The following is a 22,027-nucleotide window of genomic DNA, read 5'->3' on the forward strand; positions in this document are numbered from 1 at the left end:
TGAGGAATTTTTTATCTTTATTTTTTCAAATAGTTTTTCTATCCTGTTCTTTTACTTTTCTCTTTTTTGGGGGATTTAATTATATGTATGTTGGACCATTTGATATTGTTCCACAGGTCCCTGAGCTGTTTATTCTTTCTCATTCCTTCTTCTTGCTATTCATCAGATTCTTTCTCATTCCTTCTTCTTGCTATTCATCACATTCATCTTAGTGATCCATCTTCAAGGACATTGATTTTACCTTTAATCATTTCCAGTCTGCTGTTTACTCTCTAGTGATTTTTATTTCAGATATTGTACTTTTTTAGTTTCAGAGTTTTTTTCTTTCTTTTTTTTTTAAAAGATTTTATTTATTTATTTGACAGAGAGAGAGACAGCGAGAGCAGGAACACAAGCAGGGGGAGCGGGAGAGGGAGAAGCAGGCTTCCTGCCAAGCAGGGAGCCCGATGTGGGACTCGATCCCAGGACCCTGGGATCATGACCCAAGCTGAAGGCAGACGCTTAACGACTGAGCCACCCAGGCACCCTCAGAGTTTTTTTCTTATCATTTTTCAGAGATTTTATTTTGCTGATATTTCCTAATTTGGGGTTTGTTATGAGTACACCCTACGCATATCATAGTAACACTTTAAAATCCTTGTCTGCTAACTCTAGTAATTTTGGTTGTTTCCTGGACATTGTAGATAATACATGTAGCAACTCTTCATTCTGTATTATTCCTACCAAGAATGGAGTTAGCATATAATTAACTTAGCTGGACTAAAACTGAAAACTATCTCCTCTAGGGAGGACAACATTGGAAACCTCTGTTTAGTCTTTTTAGCCTCAGACAGGCTTCTTAGAGTTCTCTCCATGCATTTATAGTTCAGAGGTCAATTAGAGATTTGGGCAGAATTTATAAACAGAATCTGGGCCTCCCGCTCTCTGTTTCCTCCTGGATAGTCTGAATATTTCTTCCTTATTTTTCAGATTCTGTAGTTGCCCTAAACCCTGTCTTCCAGTTCTTCAACCTAGTAAGACTGCCTATTTAAACTCCAGGTTTAGTCACCCTGTGTGGGCTGATCAGACTGTGCCTTCTGGCTAAAAGATATTAAAAACAAAACAAAACAGGAATCCTACCCAGTTACAGTTCCCTTTTTCCCAACTGTAGATTCTCCTTCCAGTTTCAGACTGCTTTTAGTTGTCCTTCAGTATCTTCAGGTAGGTTTTAAAAACTGTTTGGTCCAGAGTTATAGTTGCTATCTGCAAGAGGGTTGATTTGAAGAGCAGAACCTTATGAAGTTGTTTTTATAATGTAATTATACATAAGACTGAAGGTGTTTTTATTCCTTGAGTCTTATCTCAAGATATTTAATTATAAATCTTTAAAAAATATTCCATTCATATTTTGTTTTAAAATTGGCAATGAAGATTTATATTCTTTTTCTTTTTTGTAACCCATTCTATTAATATATTGGGGGCATCTACTCTAAGAAGCAGAACATTTAGACTAAGGATTATAGTCACCTTCTAATTTTTATCATGGCAAAAATAGTGACATGAATGAACAAAAATGTTAGATTAAAAATGAAGATAATTCTGTTTGACCTTAGAGGATTTTTGTTTGTGTATATGCATGGAGAATGTCAAACTCTAAGATAAGACAAATATGCATTATTGAAAGACTTATCTTGAAATCGGAATTTCTCTCTGTGCTTAACTCTGTGCCTCCTCTCATAGTGAACGATGGCTTTTACTCTGATGAAAAATACTACAAAGACTTTTCCCTCTGTATATGGAGTCTTACTGTTTGTCTTTATACAATTTAATGCTGTATTATCATGTTCCTAGAAATTTATGGATATTGTATATTTCTGGTGCATTGTATCTTTCATCATTATAACAAGTCACTCTCAGTTCCATTTTGTCTTAAATCTGATTTTCCATATATTAATGTAGCAACTTCTAATTTGTTTTTCTTTGATCTTATCTATTTATACAGTTTTTTTTTTATCTTTAAGCTTTCTGTGGCACTTTGATTTTGACTTACCTCATTTTAGATCCCATATATTTAGATTTGTGTTTTTTAATTTTTTATTTATTTTTTAATTTTAATTTTAATTTTTAAGATTTTATTTATTTACTTGAGAGAGAGACAGAGAGACAGAGACAGAGAGAGCACAAGCAGGGGGAGAGGCAGAGGAAGGGGAAGAAGCAGATTCCCTGCTGAGCTGGGAGCCCAACATGGGGCTCCATCCCAGGACCTGGAGATCATGACCTGAGCTGAAGGCAGACTCTTAACCATCTGAGCCACCCCGGTGCCCCTCGATTTGTGTTTTTTTAAATCATTTTCTCATTGTTTTTCCATTTTATTAAAAAAGTTAAACTTTTAGCTATTTAGCTGAATGTTAGCCATCAGAATTAATATGTTTGATCTTATTCTGTCATCTTATTCTTTTTTCACATCAATTCATTTCTTCCTAAGTTTTATATATATTGTGCTACAAAAATTATGCATTCTTTTACTTAGCCTTCTTTAATTATTGGGACATTTTCATTCTGTTAATTATTATCTTTGTTTATTAAACATTACTACAGCTTTGTAAGATACAATTTTCAATTTCCAGAATAAAACAATATATATTGACTCCTCCCTTTTTGAGGTAAAAACATTAACACAGTGTAGCTGCTTCCGGTCTCTTGGTTTATTGGTACAACTTAAAATTTACTCCGCAATTATTGTTGTTAAATTAGAGTGTCTACATTATTTTCTTTCAAGAGATATTTATAATACTTGGATTATATTTGATAATTATCTCAATTGCATTTTCTTTTCTTTAAAAAATTCTTTTTATTGAAGTATAGTTGACATACCTACAATTTCTTATGCTTAAATAGTCTCAATGCCTTTTGCTAGTCCTTTTATACTGAAATGTCCAGTTATTTTGACTTTTTAATCTTAATGAATCTCTCATTAGTATATTTTTGAGTAATTGTTTAATAGGTAGCTGGTAAATATATATATTTTTTAATTTTATTATGTTATGTTAGTCACCATACAATACATCATTGGTTTTTGATGTGGTGATCCATGGTCCATTGTTTTCGTATCACACCCAGTGCTCCATGCAGTACGTGCCCTCCTTAATACCCATCACCGGGCTAACCAATCCCCCTTCCCCCCTCCCCTCTAAAACCCTGTTTGTTTCTCAGAGTCCATAGTCTCTCATGGTTCATCTCTCCCTCCAATTCCCCGCCCCCATTTTCCCCTTCCTTCTCCTAATGTCCGCCATGCTATTCCTTATGTTCCACAAATAAGTGAAACCATATGATAATTGACTTTCTCTGCTTGACTTATTTCACTTAGCATCATCTCCTCCAGTCCCATCCATGTTGATGTAAAAGTTGGGTATTCATCCTTTCTGATGGCTGAGTAATATTCCATTGTATATATGGACCACATCTTCTTTGTCCATTCATCTGTTGAAGGGCATCTCGGCTCTTTCCACAGTTTGGCTATTGCGGACATTGCTGCTATGAACATTGGGGTGCATATGGCCCTTCTTTTCACTACATCTGTGTCTTTGGGATAAATACCCAGGAGTGCAATTGCTGGGTCATAGGGTAGCTCTATTTTTAAATTTTTGAGGCACCTCCACACTGTTTTCCAAAGTGGCTGTACCAACTTGCATTCCCACCAACAGTGTAAGAGAGTTCCGCTTTCTCCACAACCTCTCCAACATTTGTTGTTTCTCTCCCTGTCAATTTTTGCCATTCTAACTGGTGTAAGGTGGTATCTCAATGTGGTTTTGATTTGGATTTCCCTGATGGCTAATGATGATGAACATTTTTTCATGTGTCTGTTAGCCATTTGTATGTCTTCTTCAGAGAAGTGTCTTTTCACATCTTCTGCCCACTTTTTGACTTGATTATTTGTTTTTTGGGTGTTGAGTTTGAGACATTCTTTATAGATCTTGGATACCAGCCCTTTATCTGTAGTGTCATTTACAAATATCTTCTCCCATTCTGTGGGTTGCCTCTTTGTTTTGTTGACTGTTTCCTTTGCTGTGCAGAAGCTTTTTATCTTGATGAAGTCCCAAAAGTTCATTTTTGCTTTTGTTTCACTAGCTTTTGGAGATGTATCTTGAAAGAAGTTGCTGTGGGTGATGTCAAAGAGGTTACTGCCTATGTTCTCTTCTAGGATTTTGATGGATTCCTGTCTCACATTGAGGTCTTTCATCCACTTTGAGTTTATCTTTGTGAATGGTGTTAGAGAATGGTTGAGTTTCATTCTTCTGCATGTGGCTGTCCAATTTTCCCAGCACCATTTATTGAAGAGACTGTCTTTTTTCCATTGCATGTTTTTTCCTGCTTTGTCAAAGATTATTTGACCATAGAGTTGAGGGTCCATATCTGGGTTCTCTATTCTGTTCCATTGGTCTATATATCTGTTTTTGTGCCAGTACCATGCTGTCTTGGTGATCACAGCTTTGTAATATGGTAGCTGGTAAATATTAATGAGGACTTTCCTACCTGGTAATTTTTCTTTAGGTACCATGACACATGAACCACAAATTAGCTTGGCATTTAATTCTTGGCAGTAATCTTTTTTTTAATTGAAATTCTATAGACTTACTAAGATTTTATGTTATGCAAAAAGGTCAAAATTCTTCTTTTGTTTTTTATTCCCATTCTTATGCAATTCCTTAAAATTAAAAAAAATAGTTTTGGGCTCCTAGGAAGTTATAAAAATAGTACAAAGAGTTCTTATGTACCCTTCACCCAGCTATTTTAATGATAACATCTTATGTAACTATAATACACTGTCAAACCTAGGAAACTGACATTCGTATAATCCACATAGATTATTTACTTAGAGGCTTTAAACTCTTGAAGTGATGACTTTAATTCTAGCTTTATTAATTTTACTATGAATTAAATTAATAAATATAATTTATCAAATTAAATAGAATTATTGTAGTTTTCTAAGTTTATTTGTCCCTTTTCTTCTTGTACTCAAAAATTAACTTTTTATACATTCAAGTCTCACTTCCTTAACTAGATTTCCAGTTTTCTCATGCAAGAAACATGCTCATGTGTATCTTTCATTGTAGATAATCAGGATGTTTGATATCAGGATGGGCTATACTTGTCTAATATTTTGTGAAGCAACTGCAGTGTTCGATGATTGTCTTGTTGTCACTGAGAGTAGTAACCACTGTGGGAAGCTGGTTTCATGTTGGTTGTTTTTGGCTCTGGTCAAATATCACTGAGGAGACAAGTCTTTGATACAAAATGGAAACTATTGGAAAGAGCATTAGATGAATTTGACTGGACCACAAATGTCGAGAAGTCCGTATAGTGCAGCGTGGGGAGATGCTTGGCTGTTTAAATTGTAACCACCACATTTAATGTTTGTAAGCACCTCACCCTCTATTCCTGGTGGCCCTCTCCAGTATCTTTTGAGAATTACTGCCTCAAGCAATGGATATGTGCCTGCCACTAAATTTAGATGAATATAAGGCAGTTTTTCACTGTTGTTAACACCTAATTGAAACTCCCCAGAAGGGAAATAAATAGGACAATCTTAGTCTGGATTGCCAGTTGACCCATGGGCTTGTTGCCTAGAGTGATGAGGAATATGGAAAAGTACCTGGAGGAGATATAATCAAGGATATTCTCTCCTCTATGCATATGAGGGGCACATTATAAAATAGAGGCTCCTTACAAAATGTTAATACCATCTGGTAAAATTGAGGGTGGTCATATGGCAAGAGCACTGGGCTAAAAGGAGATTTAGGCTCTCTTCCAGCTTTACCATTAATGATCATATGATTTTAGGAAAGTCATACAATCTCTCTGAGTGAAGTATGTAAAATATAAAATGGGGGGGTGTTAAAATTGGTGCTGTGTTTTTCAAAGTGGGTCTGAATATTATTGCCTGTGTGAGAATTTACATAGTATTTTAAAATGCTTATTCCTGGGCTTCATCCCTTTCCTAGTCAGTCAGAATCTATGTGGTAAGAGCTAGAAATCTTCACTTTAAACAAGGTTTTGATTTTTATGTACACTAAAGTGACTAGTTTACACATAAGCCTCCTTCTAGATTTAGAATGCTATAATTCTAACAGACATTTACTAAGTGCTATAGATATTACTTAAAAAGCAAAATTTGATATTTGTGCTAGTGAGAATTAGTTTGATCCATACATTTTGTGTTTTTCAGTAACATCTTTGGGATTTTAGGGAGTATAGAAGTACACAGTTTCACAGGATGGTGTCTTTATGAATTCTCCATGGTCTAGGTCTTTTCCTAATAGTCGCAAAACCAGAGAGTCTGTCTTTGCCGTAGAATTAAATATGAAAGAGTGTACTCCACAAAGAGGACCGGATTTCTCATGTCCTCAAAATAAATCTCTCTCCTTTGAACATCAGGATGGCCAGTGACCAGTTTTGCCCTTCTGAAACCTATGTCCCTATGCATCCTTCCTTGTGTCATCAAGGCCTTCATCAGAGGAGTAAATATCACCTGTTGGATAATGATCAAATTAATCTTCCTGTTTTTGGTCGGAGAACTGGTCCATCTCTTGCCAACATGTATTGATTTTATTAGTTAAAGTCTCAGGGTCTTTGGGTGATCTTACCAGAGCACCGGAGTATCCTACAACAGTATTCATAGGATATGATTCTAGAAATAGATCCTTATAAGGCTTGGGCCCTAGAGATGCTAATCTGGAGATATCATGGATTTTTTTTTTTTTTTAATTTTTTATTTTTTAAAGATTTTATTTATTTATTTGACAGAGAGAGATAGTGAGAGAGGGAACACAGGTAGGGGGCAGTGAGAGAGGGAGAAGCAGGCTTCCCGCGGAGCAGGGAGCCCGATGTGGGGCTCGATCCCAGGACCCTGGGATCATGACCTGAGCCAAAGGCAGACGCTTAACTGACTGAGCCACCCAGGCGCCCCATATCATGGATTTTTTAAAGTAACTTTTTATTTCTAAATAGTTTAAAACAAGAAGTTGCAAAAATAGTGTAGAGTTCCCAGGTACTCTTTTCCCAGCTCTCCCAATGATAATATCTTTTTAAAAAAATTTTATTTATTTATTTATTTTTAAAGATCTTATTTATTTGAGAGAGAAAGAGAGCAAGCACAAGCAGGGGGAGCAGCAGGCAGGGGGAGAAGCAGGCTCCCCGCTGAGCAAGGAGCCTGACATGGGACTCGATCCTAGGACCCTGGGATCATGACCTAGGCCAAAGGCAACTGCTTAAGTGACTGAGCCACCCAGGCACACCCCCAATGATAATATCTTCTATAACCCTTGTACATCATCAAAATCAAGAAGTGAACATTGGCACAATACTGTTACTCAACTACAGATGTCATTTAGTCTGTTATTTCCAGCAAAGGATGTTAATGAGAAATTAATGGGGGACTCTTAGATGCTGTCATATACTTTATAATATCCTTCTATTGCAGTTCAAGCAAGAGGCAGAGTAGTATGTTGGCTAGAAGAGTTTTGGAACCAAATGGAGTTGAGTCCAACTCCGACTCCAGTGATTACTGGTTGGGTAATCTTAGGCAAGTTACTTAATTTATCTGAGCTATAGTTTTCTCATTTGTAACATGGGGATAGTAAGGCTTATTACAGGGTTGGTGTTAGGATTAAATGAGAAGAATTAAATGATGAGGATTAAATGAAAAGCAGTGTCTGATACCAATAGGATTAAGGGGCAGTTTTCATTTTGAAAAAAGTGCACAGAAAATGTGTTCAGGCTTTTGTGGATTAATTTCTCATGCACATCTGATCTTTGTATCAGAATCAAAAGGACAGAAAAGCAATGAATAGAAGTGCTTACAATTTTTTTTCTTAAATGCATGAGATTTTTAGTTATGTTACTAAAATGCCAAGAACTATACAATCATAGAATGTTAGAACTCGAAGAAGAATTAACTGACCCACAGTGCATCTACCTCCTTCAGAAACTGAAGATAAAAGATGTTAGGAAAAAAGTGAAGTTACTGTGGTATACTAAAACATAAATATTTGGTCTTTGTCCTCAGTTCCTGGCACGTAGATCCTAAAATCCGAGGAATCTGTGGAGTGATATGAGTGTCTTTTGTGTACCAATGAATGACTGGTGGCTGGGGTCCCTAGGTAGCTTCAGGCTGGAGGCTTGTTGCCAGAAAGACCAAACCTGGATTAGAAGCTTGGAACTTTCAGCCCCACCTCCAGGAAGGGGAGAGGGGCGAGAGATTGAGTCAGTCACCCATGGCTAATGATATAATTACCAAACCCATATAATGGAACCTTCGTAAAAACCCCTAAATGAAGGGGTTTGGAGAACTTCCAGGTTGGTGAACATATTGAAGAGCCAGGAAGGTGGTGTACCTTCCTCCATACCTTGTTCCAGGATCTCTTCCATTTGGCAGTCCCTGAGTTGTATCCTCTATAATAAACAGGTAATAGTAGGTAAAGATTTTTTCTGAGTTCTGTTAGTAGTTCTAGCAAATTATCAAACCTGAAGCAGGGAGGTGGGTTGTGGGAACTCCCGACTTTGTTGTCAAGTCAGACAGAAGTATGGGTAATGTGGGGACCCGATATTTCTGACTAGCATCTGAAGTGAAGGCAGTTATAGGTCTGAGCCTTAACCTGTGGAATCTGACACTAACTCTGGGGTTGTTAGTGTCAGAATTCAGTTGAATTGTAGGGACACCCAGTTGGTATCAGGAAGAGAGAGCGCCTCTCAGTGATACAGCCAACATGTGGTGAACTGGGACCTGAATTCAGGTCTTTGAACTCTACCGCTTACATGTAGCACTTTCCATAGTAGAAGAACATCACCTCAGCCCTCTGAGACAACAAAGTGCTCAGCTGCTGCAGATGTAAACTCGAGTTGGGGAGTTGTTGTGCATGATGAGAAGGGTGGGTGGCAAAGTAAAATAAATCTCTTCCCTGATTCTGTATCTCAATGCTGATCTAACATTAAACTTTTATTCTATCTGCCAGGGATTACAAATTTTTATCCTCTACACTGTCAAAACAAAAGTCTTCCAGCGTGAAGCTTCCAAAGTGTTGAAGTCGCTGTTGCAGTCAACTGGGAGAGTGAGGTTGCTGCCCTCGGTGGCCCCCCTGAGGCTGCGTGTAAGGATGTATAACATGCTCAGGTCGTTTCCAGCCCTAAGTGAACACTTTAGGCTGCTGGAACCATCTGTAATTGTAGAAGAGATGACATTCTCTGAAAGTGACCAAGCAGACTCAAGCATCTAGACAGTGAAACTATTACCTTTTGTAATCCTCTTTTTGTACAACTCACGTTAAATTTTGCTTATTCTGTTTCTTTCCTTTATTACTCAGTCCTCCCAGAAAGTCTCCCTCAATATATTTTGCTCAAGGCTAAGAATCAGGTAAAACCTGTTGTTTATTATCATCAGGGATAATGGATTTGGTAGTTTTTCTATTATTCAATAGATTCTCACGTGAATGAAGTGAAGAATTCCACCCAGCATTCAAGATAAGTCAAGTTATCATTGTTACTTATATCATAAATGTGACAAACTTTGGTAAAACAAATTCTTTTACAATTTACTAAAAAGAACATGAGGAGAAAAATATATCTTCCAGAACAAAATGGCTCCTAATGAACCCTGCAGGGAGTTGCTTATGTATAATAATACTTTTGATCTGTAAATATTTTAATTTGTATGTGCTTATACTTTTATTTCTACTTCAGGATTTTGCACCCAGCTTAACCTCTGGAAAGGGATTTTTTTTTTTTTCTGTTCAAAAAAAAGAGCATGTTTTGGTGACCGGAGGATTTAGCTGTATAAGAAATGGGCAGTGAGACACAAAAAAATGAGCTGGTTACTGAAGCCTTTGTATATTTCCTTCTGGTTCTTGATACATCTCTCCTTTTATTGATGAAGTGACACTGAGACTCTTTAAAGTGAAAAGAAAGATCACCAAAGAGCCTCCTTTAGCCTGAGAGTGGAGTATATATGTGTTCCCTTGGTGATTTTAGTTTTCTTTGCACTTTTTCAGTCTTCTTGGGAGTACAGCAACCAAAATTCCCTATAATTTTCCTGGAATGGCTATACAAAAATGTGCAAACTTTACATACATATTGTGGGGGATAAGACAGCAGACGATGCTTGTCTGCCTACCCTGAAATTCTACCACTTAGGAAGTAATTCTTATTGATTTAAACCTTTGCCTCATGCAGTGGTCAAGAAGTTAGTGATAGAGATCAACTCAAAGTAGGTTAAGGGTCAAAGAGAATTTAATGGCTCAATTAATTATAAAGTCCAAAGGCTGAGTTGATTTTAGGTAGGGTAACTATATGTTCTAGTTTGCCTGAACCAGTTCTAATTTGTACCTGTTATCCTGACTTATGTATTACTAGCAGCCCCTTTTACTCTCAAGTGTCCTGGTTTAGGACATAAAATATATGATAATACATAAAATATATGATAATAACACTAATATGATAATATGATAATATATGATAATACATAAAAGATATGATAATAAAAATTGGTTCTCATGATATTACATGGAGCCAACTTTAGGTCTAGAATTCAAAAGCAAGGAATTCAAAGAATGTGTTAGGATTCTTTATCTCTCCCTGTATCCTGGGTCTTTGTCCTTCTGTGTTTGGTTCCATCCTCAAATTGGATTACATGGCTGAATATTGGCCACTGACATCCCCTTTCTCCTGCTCTGCAACCTCCTTTCAGTGAAGGCCAGCTGCGCCTGGAAACTGTGGGGCTCAGTTCCTTGTGATACAGGGTAAAGCAGGGGCAGGAAGAGCAAAGAACCAAAAAACTGGCACACCTTCCTTGCTCATGTGTCCACATGTGCCCACAGGCTTTGTGTTCAGGGAATACTGGGTCAGCCTGAGTCCCATGCCCACTCTGAAGTGGAGGGATGGGAAATGGCCTCGTTGACAGGATATCTTGGAGTGGAGCTTGGACAGTTACATTGAAGATGGGCTCATCAATCATTTCCCTTACTCTGAATAAGCCAGTTAGATCCTTGTCTGAGCAGAGTTTGAATGGGGTGGGTAAGGAAAGCAGTAATTAATTATTTGGTGCTTTGGAAGTTGAAGAGCAAGTACAGGGGTGATAGGAGCCAAACGGTGACTTAAAAAGAAAATTTCAGGAAAGGGAGACTCAGAGTATTGGTTCTCATGATATTACATGGAGCCAGTTTTCCATGTTTCTGATTTATTCTGTGTGATAACAGTGCCCTGTAGCCTTTCTGCTTGTGGCAGCACGTGAAGTTTCTTTGGCGGAACAAACTATCCTGACCTTTAGATTTTTCTTTCCTGGGTCTAAACTGACAGTTCAGAGCTGCTTGTTTAATTGTTGGAGTTTTGGATTGCTTTTTCTCTTACCCTTCCCGTTTTGAAGTTCACCTTTCCTCCTTTTTTTTTTCTTTTTCTGTTACCAACCAAGGGAGATTATTCTCAAACTCATTGCCTTATTCAAAAGAACTTGGCATTCTTTGCAAATGTTTGGGAAACCTGGACCAAAAGTGCCAATTGTATCATACCCACCTGACAGTCACTGGAGCTCTCTGGCTCTGTGGAACCCCCTTAATATGTCTCCCTGCAACCTCTTGTACCTGGCTCCTTGGATGAGGTCCAAGACAGAGATACCAGGATTAGGTTCCATTCCTGGGGCAAGCATGGGGGTGGGGGGACAGTTACTGAGAAAGGAAATGGCTTCCTACTTGCATTTTTAAAACATTGCTGACTATGTAATGACAATTTTGGAAGATATTTATAAAGTATATTTTTCAAAAAAGCAAAATTCATAACTCCCTAACCTATCAAAGATGACTGTTTTTCCATGTTTTCTTATGCTCTTTTTTTGAAACATAAGAATTTAAGTAACTAATTACAGTAAGTGAAATTTTATCCTGATTTTCATTTAAATTACCCAGTAATGCTGTCCTTACAATAATTGGTTGCATAATATAGCATAAGTTACTAAGTTCTATTGGATTTCCAGCTTATTTAAATTTTTAATATTGTAGTGACTCATGATTAATAAACTGGTATATATATATATATATTTTTTTTTTCCTTTCTTTTTTATTATTTCCTTAAGGTAAACTCTAATGATTAGGATAAATGTGTCAAAAGTTATGGACATTTGTTTACATTCCTTGTATTTATTATTATATTGCCTTGAAAACATTGCACTAGGGGCACCTGGGTGGCTCAGTCGTTAAGCGTCTGCCTTCGGCTCAGGTCATGATCCCAAGGTCCTGGGATCGAGCCCCGCATCGAGCTCCCTGCTCTGCGGGAAGCCTGCTTCTCTCTCTCCCAGTCCCCCTGCTTGTGTTCCCTCTCTCACTGTGTCTCTGTCAAATAAATAAATAAAATCTTAAAAAAAAAAAAAAAAGAAAACATTGCACTAATTTATAATGTCACCAACATTTGGAGTACCATAAACATTTTTTTATATACTTGTTTACTTTGGTATTTTATTTTTTGGTTATTTGTGTTGTCCATTTATCAACTGAGCTATTGTTATTTTTTCTTATAAATTTGTATGAATTCCTTTTATTATAGTTATATTATAGTTTATTATAGTTATTAGCCTTTCAATGATTACATTTGGTGAAAATATTTTCCCCTAATTTATTATTGTTCTCTCTTTTTAATATAATGAAATGCTCACTCTGGATTTGATTCAAAATGTGCAAAAGATTTATGGAGCATTTAGCAGTTTTTTGAGTTTATATGTCCTCATAAGACGCTTAGAGTATTTTTCATTTTGTGTTAAGGAATATGTTAGGGACAATGTAGGAACTTTTAAAATGAAGAACAGGGACATAAATATGTCAACCAAGGCCAAATGAATCATGTATGACAGATACATGACGTCTTTAACTCTTCATTATATTGTACAGCAGGCAGGTGGCCTTCCATGACAACGTTATTTTTTCCTCTCAAACATATTATCTGTCTCTGTGTCCATCCACCTTTTCTTAAAGATAAAACACTAAATCTTGGGAGAGGAGTTTTATTAGCAATTAATTATTAAAACACGCATACAGAACTCAGCTTCAAAGTAGTGTTACATATGCATCATCTATTACTTCGTTTACATATATGTAACCTATTAAATGTGTATTTGGAAAAAGATATACAAAACCTGCTGAAAACTGATTAAGTAAGGAGATCAGTAGGAAGGGAAAATAATCATAGGAGCAAAGAAGGTAATCCCCAAGAAACATGTCAGATGGTCTTGTATTTTTGCTAGGAGTGGGTCTCAGATTAGACCATAAGCTTCCTGACATCCAGCATAAATAGGAAAACATGATCACGCAAGTCACATACTTCTTAACAAACAAACCAATAAACCTATCTTGGCCAAAACACAGCTGTTCTGACACTACTTGAAATTGGCATTGCATTTTCTTCAAAGTGTCCACCTGGGTAAACTACCAAATGAGAGGGCATACTATTTTGAATGAACAAAAGGCCTATTGCATTTGGAAATGCAGCATGTTCACATCCATGCCAGTTTGCTGTGGGCACACACTAAAGAGTCATGTGTAATGTTCAGTGTTGCTGCCCAGTTAGACAATGCTGTGTATATGCAAAGACATGCTTCAGTATCACCAGTGGGTCACTGAAGATGGTGAGCATGGAACCAGAAGTGGGCCCAATCCCAGGACCCTGAGATCACGACCAAGAGCCAGTCACTTAACTGACTGCACCACCCAGGTGTCCCCAAAACTGATATAAATATTTTTATATAAGTCTCTGTGTTTTCTTTTCTCTTGAAATACCTACTAGTGCAATTGCTGAGTCATAGAGTAAGTGTATATTTAATATTATAAGAAACCAGTAAACAGTTTTCTGAAGTGGTTGTACCATTTTATAGCCCCCAAAGCAATATATGAACTTGGAAATTAGTTTTTAAAGTCCTTATTTGTGAAGTATTTTAAAAGTAGAAATAGGATATAAATCTTTTTTTGCAAGCAACTGATCATGTTTCTGAAAAGTCCCATTGCTTAATATGTTAACCCCCTATTTTAACAAAGAAGAAAAAAATAAAAGCAAAGCAGAGTGGTATGATTTAATGCTGTTATCGCTTACAAACTACATTCCCCAGAGAACTGTAGTCCACTTCTTATCTTCTTCCAGTACAGCTCTTGTTACACGTCGAAGTATGACATTGATAATTTGCTGAACTTTGATAGAAGCTGCTATGCAACCCTGTTGTAACAGTTGAGGCTTCTGGACTTTGCAATAACAAAGAAAGAAGACTGGCTCTTCTGGCCACAGTACTTACCAAGCAGGTGCAGATTAGGGAAGCATTCTGGACTGGGTGTTGTGGTCCCAACTACAAGCTATGTGACTCAAGGCAATACATGCCTCTCAGGGTAGAAGCCTGAGGCTCTACCTTTTTAAGACTAGGTGAACTCTAAATTCCCCACCAGCTCTTAAATTTTGTGAGTCTATATGCAAGCTGAAATTATTTTTAAATTAACTTAAAAATATTTTCCCATCTAGGTATTACATGAATATATTTTTCTCAAAAAAAGGAAATAAGGTACAGCACGCCGGATAGAGCCAAAGTGCCCTTTGACTAATTTCTATCAAACCCAGGCCCCTCTTCTCTTCCTTCCCTGTCTCTTCACACTTAACCACTGTAATAAGTTTGGTGTGTACCTTCCAGGTTTCGAGAAATATGTATACATAAAATTATATACCCGCAGAAATTCATAGTCTCGTGCTTCTTTTTCCTTTTTTTTACATAAATGGTTTAGGGAACTAATTCAGTAGTCCCCAAGACCACCCCAAGGTTCAGTGATTCACCAGGAGCACTCATAGGATTCAGCATAGAATTGTATTCATGGCTCTGATTTATTATAGCAGAACACTATATAGTGAAATTAGCAAAGAAAAAAGTCACATGGGCTGAAGTCAGGAGGACATCAGGCACAAGCTTCCAAAAGATGTCTTCCAGTGCAATCACATGGGATGTGTTTAATTCCTCCACAATGATTTGGGACAACACTTGTGAAATGTTGAGATTCAGTGCCCAAGGTGTTTATTCGGAGCTGGTCACAAAGGCACCCTCTGGCTGGCTTATCCCCAAATTCCAGACTCCCAGAAAGCAAGCAGGTGTTCAACATAAGCCACATTGGTTGTAGAGTTTAGGTTCAATGCACCATTCTTATCAAAGAATAGTGGGACTGCTCCTGAAATCCAAGTTCCTAGACACTAGTCATAGGCCAACCTTATAAGCTGTTCTTTCTAAGGATAGCAGTTTCAGTTAGTATGTTAACTCTTTCCTGCACAGTAACATAACTTTCTGAAACTTGCTTGTTTCGTTTAATAAAATGTTTTTGAGATCTAACTGTATGTGTATGTTTCTTTTTATTGCTGTATAGTCTTTTACCTGAAAATAACACAGTAGGGGATATCTGTGTTCTCACGTGCAAGGGTTTCTCTGGTACCCTAGAAATAGAATTGCTGGGTCATATAGGGTTGGCTATTTTGGATGTTGATAAATGTTACCATACCACTCTTTAAATAGTTCGTATCAATTTATGCCCCCACAACAAAGTGTGAATGTCTATGTTGCTATACCCTTTCCTCTAAAGTGTTATGAAACTTCTTTTAATCAAACTAATATGTGAAAATTGGCATCTCATTGTTGTATTTTGCACCTTTTATAATAAGTGGATTTTCATTGAAAAGACTTTTTAAAAATGCCCTGCTTAATTATACATTTATATGGAGGGACTGAAAGCAAGATCGTTGGCATAAATGTTAGATTAGAGATGTGAGAGCCTCTCAGTACCAGGCTATGATTTGACAATGCATGATTTCTGGAATCTGACATCTGGGTTTCTTAAAAGAGCTGAAAAAAAAAAAAAAACCTACTCTTAGTCAAATGAAAAATTGTGAGATCTCCTTGTAGGTCTTGAGGCATTAGTCTTTCAACCAAAGCTCTGACAGAATGCACAGATGTAACTCAGCTCTGTCTCTGGGAGACATAAATGAAGAAAAGTGAACACTTCCAAATTTCTCAGAGATAAAATCCTATACTGCTAGGGAGCTAGGAACTCACCAGTGATGGCTGCTCTGTGTTTCTGGAAGCTTACCCCTTAGAATGGTGGGGAACTTAGTATTCTTTTATTCAATAATATACATTGAATACCTAGGAGGTGCCAGCCTCTAGGTATATAAAACCTAGGAAGAACTGCCTACAAGGAAGCAATTTCTCTAAATAGGGGTTGGATATAGAACCCCATGATAAGGACAAACATTTTAGGGTCTCACTGGATTATGCAGCCGGTAGGACAGACTAAAGTATTTTCCTTAGCTAATGCTAAGAATGACTCCCTCAAAGTTACAGAGTAAAAATATCATTCTTTTCTCCTTCATCATCTCTGCATGGAGTGGTAGCTTCATTTGTGTACACAAACAGATCTTTATGTTTGGCCAATGGAAGGGAGGCTGACCTGACCAACTGGCTCCCATTTGGTCGTCATGAGTCTCCCCTTCTGTTTGGAGTCCTTTATTTAGCAACTGCTGCTACAACACAGCTGATTCTCAGGGAGGGACATAACTTCTCTTTTGACATTCTCACCCAAGGAGGAACTTATATCCTTTCTTTTGTTCCCCTGAGGGTAGCAGAGATGACTGAAACTTTCAAAATGATTTATACTACTAAAGGACAACATGATGAAACACAGGCTTTATCCAACTTGCTTCAAGGCTCATAGTCTCTGTCCCGTTTCCCGTCTAGTCTGAGACTCTACCTTTTTCATTCTTGGGATTTTCCCTTCTCGTTGAAGCGTTCTAGCCACAGACTTTCAGGGAGAAAGAGAAGGTGGTATGTAAGTGAGTTGACTCTCAAAACCACGGTTCAAATCTAACCCTTCTTCAGAAGTCCATGAACAAGGAAAGTAACCTTTGAACTAGTGCCTCAATTCTCCCCTTGCTACAGGTGGGTCAAAGGTATTTCCTTACACTGCTTCGCCTTTCTTCACGTTTCCAGCATTTCTGATTCAAGACTGTTCTTGGTATTCTTTTAAGACCAGATTCATCTGCACATCTGAGCATGAAATTCAATTTTCTGACTCAGAACCTTTCTAAACTCTCCACAAAAAAAGGGGGTAAGATGTTTTCTAATAGCATTTTAAAGGTGTAAATACTTATAGAATCCCTAGAACAATATTCTTAATGCCTATCCCAATAAATGTGACCATAAGTGTTTAAAACGTGCTAATTATATGATAACTTAGCCTTTTTGGCTTCACTAATGAAAGGCAGCAGTAACTAAAATCAGCGTCTACACATACAGCGGGAGAAGCCATGTTCTTGGTAAACGTGGTAACTAGTTCAATTCAGGTTATCACTCCCTGGCCAGTTATCACCTGCATTTATTGGGAGCATAAGTACAGAGAACTGTATCATCAGGAACTGTGATAACAGTAATAACTATTTCATTGACTCAACAGTTACTTATCGAGTGCCTCTTATTCACTCAGGCAATCAATGCCAGATGCTGGGAAGGACAGAGAGAATATAATCACAACCTTCAAGTTGGGTGAAGGCAGGGATGGTGGTGAACAATATATTCAAAGACAGAATTATAAGCAAGGATACAGAACAATCACACGAGCTTTCAAAAGGGACCAAAAGTCTAATTGTCAAATGTTTGGTACAAAAAGTCAGGGTTATAATGTAATCTTTATGGTCTTCAATAAGACCACAAAAAGATACCATTTACACTCCCTCCCCCCCCAAAAGTCTTAGTCATACCAAGAATTGGCATTATTTATACAACTAAATATTTGCATAATCTACTATTCAATAATCCTTGTAACAAGAGATACTCTTGTACAAGAGACACACTAAAGGATGTTTATGGAGGCACACAGCAGAAACTGGAAACAATCTAAATACATTTTGATAGAACAGATTTTAAAAATTTGTGGTATACTCTCCCAAAGGAATATTATTCAGCAATGAAAATAAATGAATTCCAGCTACATGTCACAATATGGATATCTTAGTAACATAATATTTAGTGCAAAAATTGTTCCAGAAAACCAGAGATGATACTCTACATAATGCCTATAAACAAGTAAAACTGACAACACATCCCATAGGCATATATATATGGTTAAACTATGTAGAAGATTTAAAAACAAACCAGGCAATGTTTAAAAAAAAATTCAGGAGAGAGGCACAGGGACCACCTCCGGGAGAAGCACACAGGGAGACATAATTTATTGGTAATTTTTTTAAAAAGATTTTATTTATTTATTTATTTGACAGAGAGAGACAGCGAAAGAGGGAACACAAGCAGGGGGAGTGGGAGAGGGAGAAGCAGGCTTCCTGCCGAACAGGGAGCCCGATGCAGGGATCCCAGGACCCTGGGATCATGACCTGAGCCGAAGGCAGATGCTTAACGACTGAGCCACCCAGGTGCCCCTTTATCGGTAATGTTTTAATACTTGGGTTAGGTAATGAGTTCCAGCTGTTCATTATGCTCTTATTTTTAAAAATGTAATTGTTCTATAGGATCAGGAAGAGGAAAGGTTACTGAAGTATTGTGGACAATTTAGTATTAAGCTGAAACAAGAAAATGAACAGGATATGGTTTTGGTTATTAAGGTGTTTATAACCTAAAGGGGCAATTTGACACACTCAACTGATAATTTTTTGTGCTTCTCTAAACCTGCTCTATGACATAAATAAACTCAAGTGTCCTTGATTTCATGCTTAATCACATTGTAGGCCTGCATCCGGGATAGCAGGAGGTAAAATCTTTCATAAAGTTCATCATTAAAAATTTTTAAATGTATATTTCTGGAGAATCTTGGGTAAATGCTTTAATGTTGCATAGACATCCTTCTTGCCTCATGTCACCTGAGTCTCTGATCTGGCTTCCAAATGATGCTTTACTCTCTCATTTCTCACTTCTTGCCTTGTGCAGATCCTACTGTTGCTTTGACCTGAGGAAACATCACTACCTCATCTTTCAATTTCCACAGTGGTAGCTGGGAATAGGTTTTAACATTTAAAAAGATTTCTAATTGTTTGGGGATGAAGCATCAAGTAATTATAACATAAAGAACCTCAAGCTGCTTTCAGAGTCCAAATGCACCAACCTCTCCACAAGACCACACTATGGGTGCCTCTTTTCCTAGCTTCTAGCTGGTCCCAGTGCAACAAGGATCGGTGTATTTCTCCTCAATGGCAGGACTCAAGTGAGTGCCTCTTTCCTGGGAGTCTAAGAGAGGAAATTATTTCCCCTTATTCCAGGCTAAGGTTCATCTCTTTATCTCCTGCCCCAGGATCTATCCTCCTTTTAGGAAAATTGACAGTGGTATAATTCACTTTCTTCAGGGAATATGTTCATAATTGTGTGGTTTTACCCAATCTCAAACCGTCTCAATGACATTAGAATATTGTTACTGGACAGCTGTGCATTTCCCCAAATCTGGATTACTCAGTTCTAAATAACGAGTAATGAAGAACAGTCTTGGAGAAAGTCAGGAACTTTTTTTCATTCCTTTATTCCTCTGCTCCTCAATCTCTGCAAGCAATTGATCAAAGAGCAATACACGCAGTGTTGGAAAATACAATTTAGAGGCAAAAAGCATTCTAAAGTCACATATTTCACTCTCAAACGGAATTTTTCAGACTTCTACCTGCAAAAAGATCACACTATTTCCAGTACTAAAAGAACATACCTTCTCACCCTGAATTCACCTTACCCCAGGTCCTTCAGGAATATCTGGTGAACTGGGGACCACGTGAGTTCGACTTGCATTTTGCTTAGTCTCCGTCATTTAAGGCAAAAGTTGCTTGCAACTTTTAAAAGAGCACTCCCTCACCCCTAGATTTCAACACTTCCCTCCACAAAATGTAGAGTTCAGTCTGAGCCAGGGCACTTATTACATAAAAACGCTTATTTAAAACCAATAAGAGAGAAGGAAAGAGTATATAGGGCAACGCTACCTTATCCCCCAAAAAAGGCTTCCGGAATTCTTAGTAGCCTTTTCCTTTTACACACTCACAGGTTCGTCCTGTCTCATAAACGCTATTAGGAACTCCTTGCTCACAAACGGATTCATCCCCATTCCCAGCACAGTGCTTGGAAGAAGCGTAGGCGCCCAATAATGAATGAATGAATTTGTGGAGGAAGGCGGGAAAAAAGGATTCGTTTTTTCCAGACACGGCTAGGAGAATTACAATGGTCGCAAAGTTGGACAAACGCCCACTTTCGACCGGCTCTCGAGTCCAGAGCAGCAAACCACGCCCCACCCACGGGCGACAGACGGGAATCTCAAGCTTTCAGGAAAACCGGAAGTGCCTGGTCACGCCTTGCGCTTGCGTACATCCGTTCGGCTCACACTGCTACACTCCGTCATCCAGTGAGAAAGCAGAGGCCCCGGCCCACGCAGGCCCGGGCACAGTCAGCCCCGTGCCCCTGCCGCTGCGCATGCGTTGTGGGTTGGCCTCCTGCTGTGAGGCGGAGCGAAAGGACAGATTTTTTTTTTTTTTTCTCTTGTTCCCGCCCCTCTTCTTCCCCCACCTGCCACGTACTGGGCCCGAGATCTCGCTAGGCTTGGTGGGTCCGTGCGATTGGCTGGGGCCCGCGCGAGCCTGCTAGCGAGGTGCGGCGGCGCCGGCGGAGGGCACCGGAGTGGGCCGTGACCGCAGCCACCCCACGACGCCGGCGTCGGCCTCGCACCGGTCAGGTCAGCGGAGATCCGCGGGGAGGCGGCCGCGGCAGCCTCGGCAAGCCGGTATGGCGGCTGGGGACGGGGGCGCGGCCGCTCTCGACAAGGCGGGCCGGCAGACGAGGAAGCGCTGGGAGGGCCTCGTTCGAACCGGCGGATACCGGGCGGGGGGCCGTGGGAAGGGACAGGGGCCCGGGAGGGCCGTCGAGGGGGGAAGGGAAGCTGTGGAGGGGGAGGGGATGGGAGTCCCGCAGGCCACGGTGGCAGGGAGGCGGGCCTCGGGGGTCTCTTGGGGTTGTTTGGGCCAGCAAGTGCTCTCACTCCCGAGTCTGCCTGGCTCCATGGGGTTGGACTGCCAGATGGAGAGGAGAGGAGAGGTGCTTTGTGAGGCCTGGGGTGGTCGAGCACTTAGCCCCCAGAGGGCCTTGGAAGGTTAGAAGGTTGAAGAATAGCGCCTATGGAAATAAGTTTATTGGGGTCACCTAAGAGGAACCTTGTTCCTTAGCTCTGTCAGGGCTTAAGCGCCGTCTGGAGGCCCAACCCAGTTTTATAGTGATGATGATAGCGAACTTTGTTTACTTTACTATGAACTGTACTAAGTATTTTAGATGCACAAGATCATTTACTCATCACAAAGATCCTTTAAGTTTAGATACTCTTAGTTTGCATGTGATGAAAGTGAGGCTTGGAGAGGTACTTGCCTAAGGTCACAGGGCTGGTAGTGGGAATCTTCCATCTTACTGGTCAGGCAGGATTTGTGACTCCTTTGATTCTTTGGAATAATCAAGGGTTGATTTTGCTTGAATTTCTTAAAATTGCTACGCTGTGGAGGTGCCTAAGCAGGCCCCTCTGAATTCGTGCCAGACTTTACCCACAGGGTTAGTGGAACTGGAGGTTTGGCCATTGAACCTAGATTCTGGTTCCGGAGACTGGCTTTTTATGTGCCTCTGGACATGTCACTTTATTCTTCAGTGCTTAAAACAGTGTTCCTGTTGGAGGGTTTGGTAAATTAGTGGCTGTGTCATTTCTGGACTTAAGAGGGAGTCGGGTATGGACAAGATGGGAGAAGAAAATGCTGTAAGGATCTCCCCAGCAGTCCTGGCAACTAGTAGTTCATACCAGTCTCTACCTGGTGACTGGAGTTAGAGAAAAAGGGGACCTGAATTCTGTTACATAAGAAAATGTGGGAATGGGATTTCTCCAGGAAAGGAAAATTTTGTGGTGTCCTTAGTTTTGTGATGATTGCGTGCATGTCTTGAGGAGATGTCTGCACAAACTGGGGACAGCCTTCTGAAAGAAGCCCTGGTTTCTAG

At 39.1% G+C, this 22,027-nt stretch overlaps 2 protein-coding genes across 7 annotated transcripts in view; both read left to right on the top strand.

Annotated features, from left to right (window-relative positions):
• The window catches only part of ADGRG7 (adhesion G protein-coupled receptor G7), a 70,213-nt gene extending 60,962 nt beyond the window's left edge, over nt 1–9,251 (top strand). Inside the window, exon 16 of the mRNA XM_032406126.1 lies at nt 8,991–9,251. Within this exon, the coding sequence (XP_032262017.1) occupies nt 8,991–9,251 (261 nt within the window). The remainder of the gene's footprint in view (nt 1–8,990) is intronic.
• An 11,199-nt stretch (nt 9,252–20,450) lies between these two features.
• The window catches only part of TFG (trafficking from ER to golgi regulator), a 32,238-nt gene continuing 30,661 nt past the window's right edge, over nt 20,451–22,027 (top strand). For 2 of the 6 annotated variants that reach the window (XM_032406424.1, XM_032406427.1), the window contains exon 1: nt 20,451–20,780. The gene's annotated coding sequence lies outside the window, so the exon portion shown is untranslated. The remainder of the gene's footprint in view (nt 20,781–22,027) is intronic. The other 4 variants (XM_032406425.1, XM_032406426.1, XM_032406423.1 and 1 more) reach the window with 2 other exon arrangements.

Source organism: Phoca vitulina, unplaced genomic scaffold, assembly GCF_004348235.1.
Source record: "Phoca vitulina isolate PV1807 unplaced genomic scaffold, GSC_HSeal_1.0 scaffold8, whole genome shotgun sequence".
Classification (NCBI taxonomy): domain Eukaryota; kingdom Metazoa; phylum Chordata; class Mammalia; order Carnivora; family Phocidae; genus Phoca; species Phoca vitulina.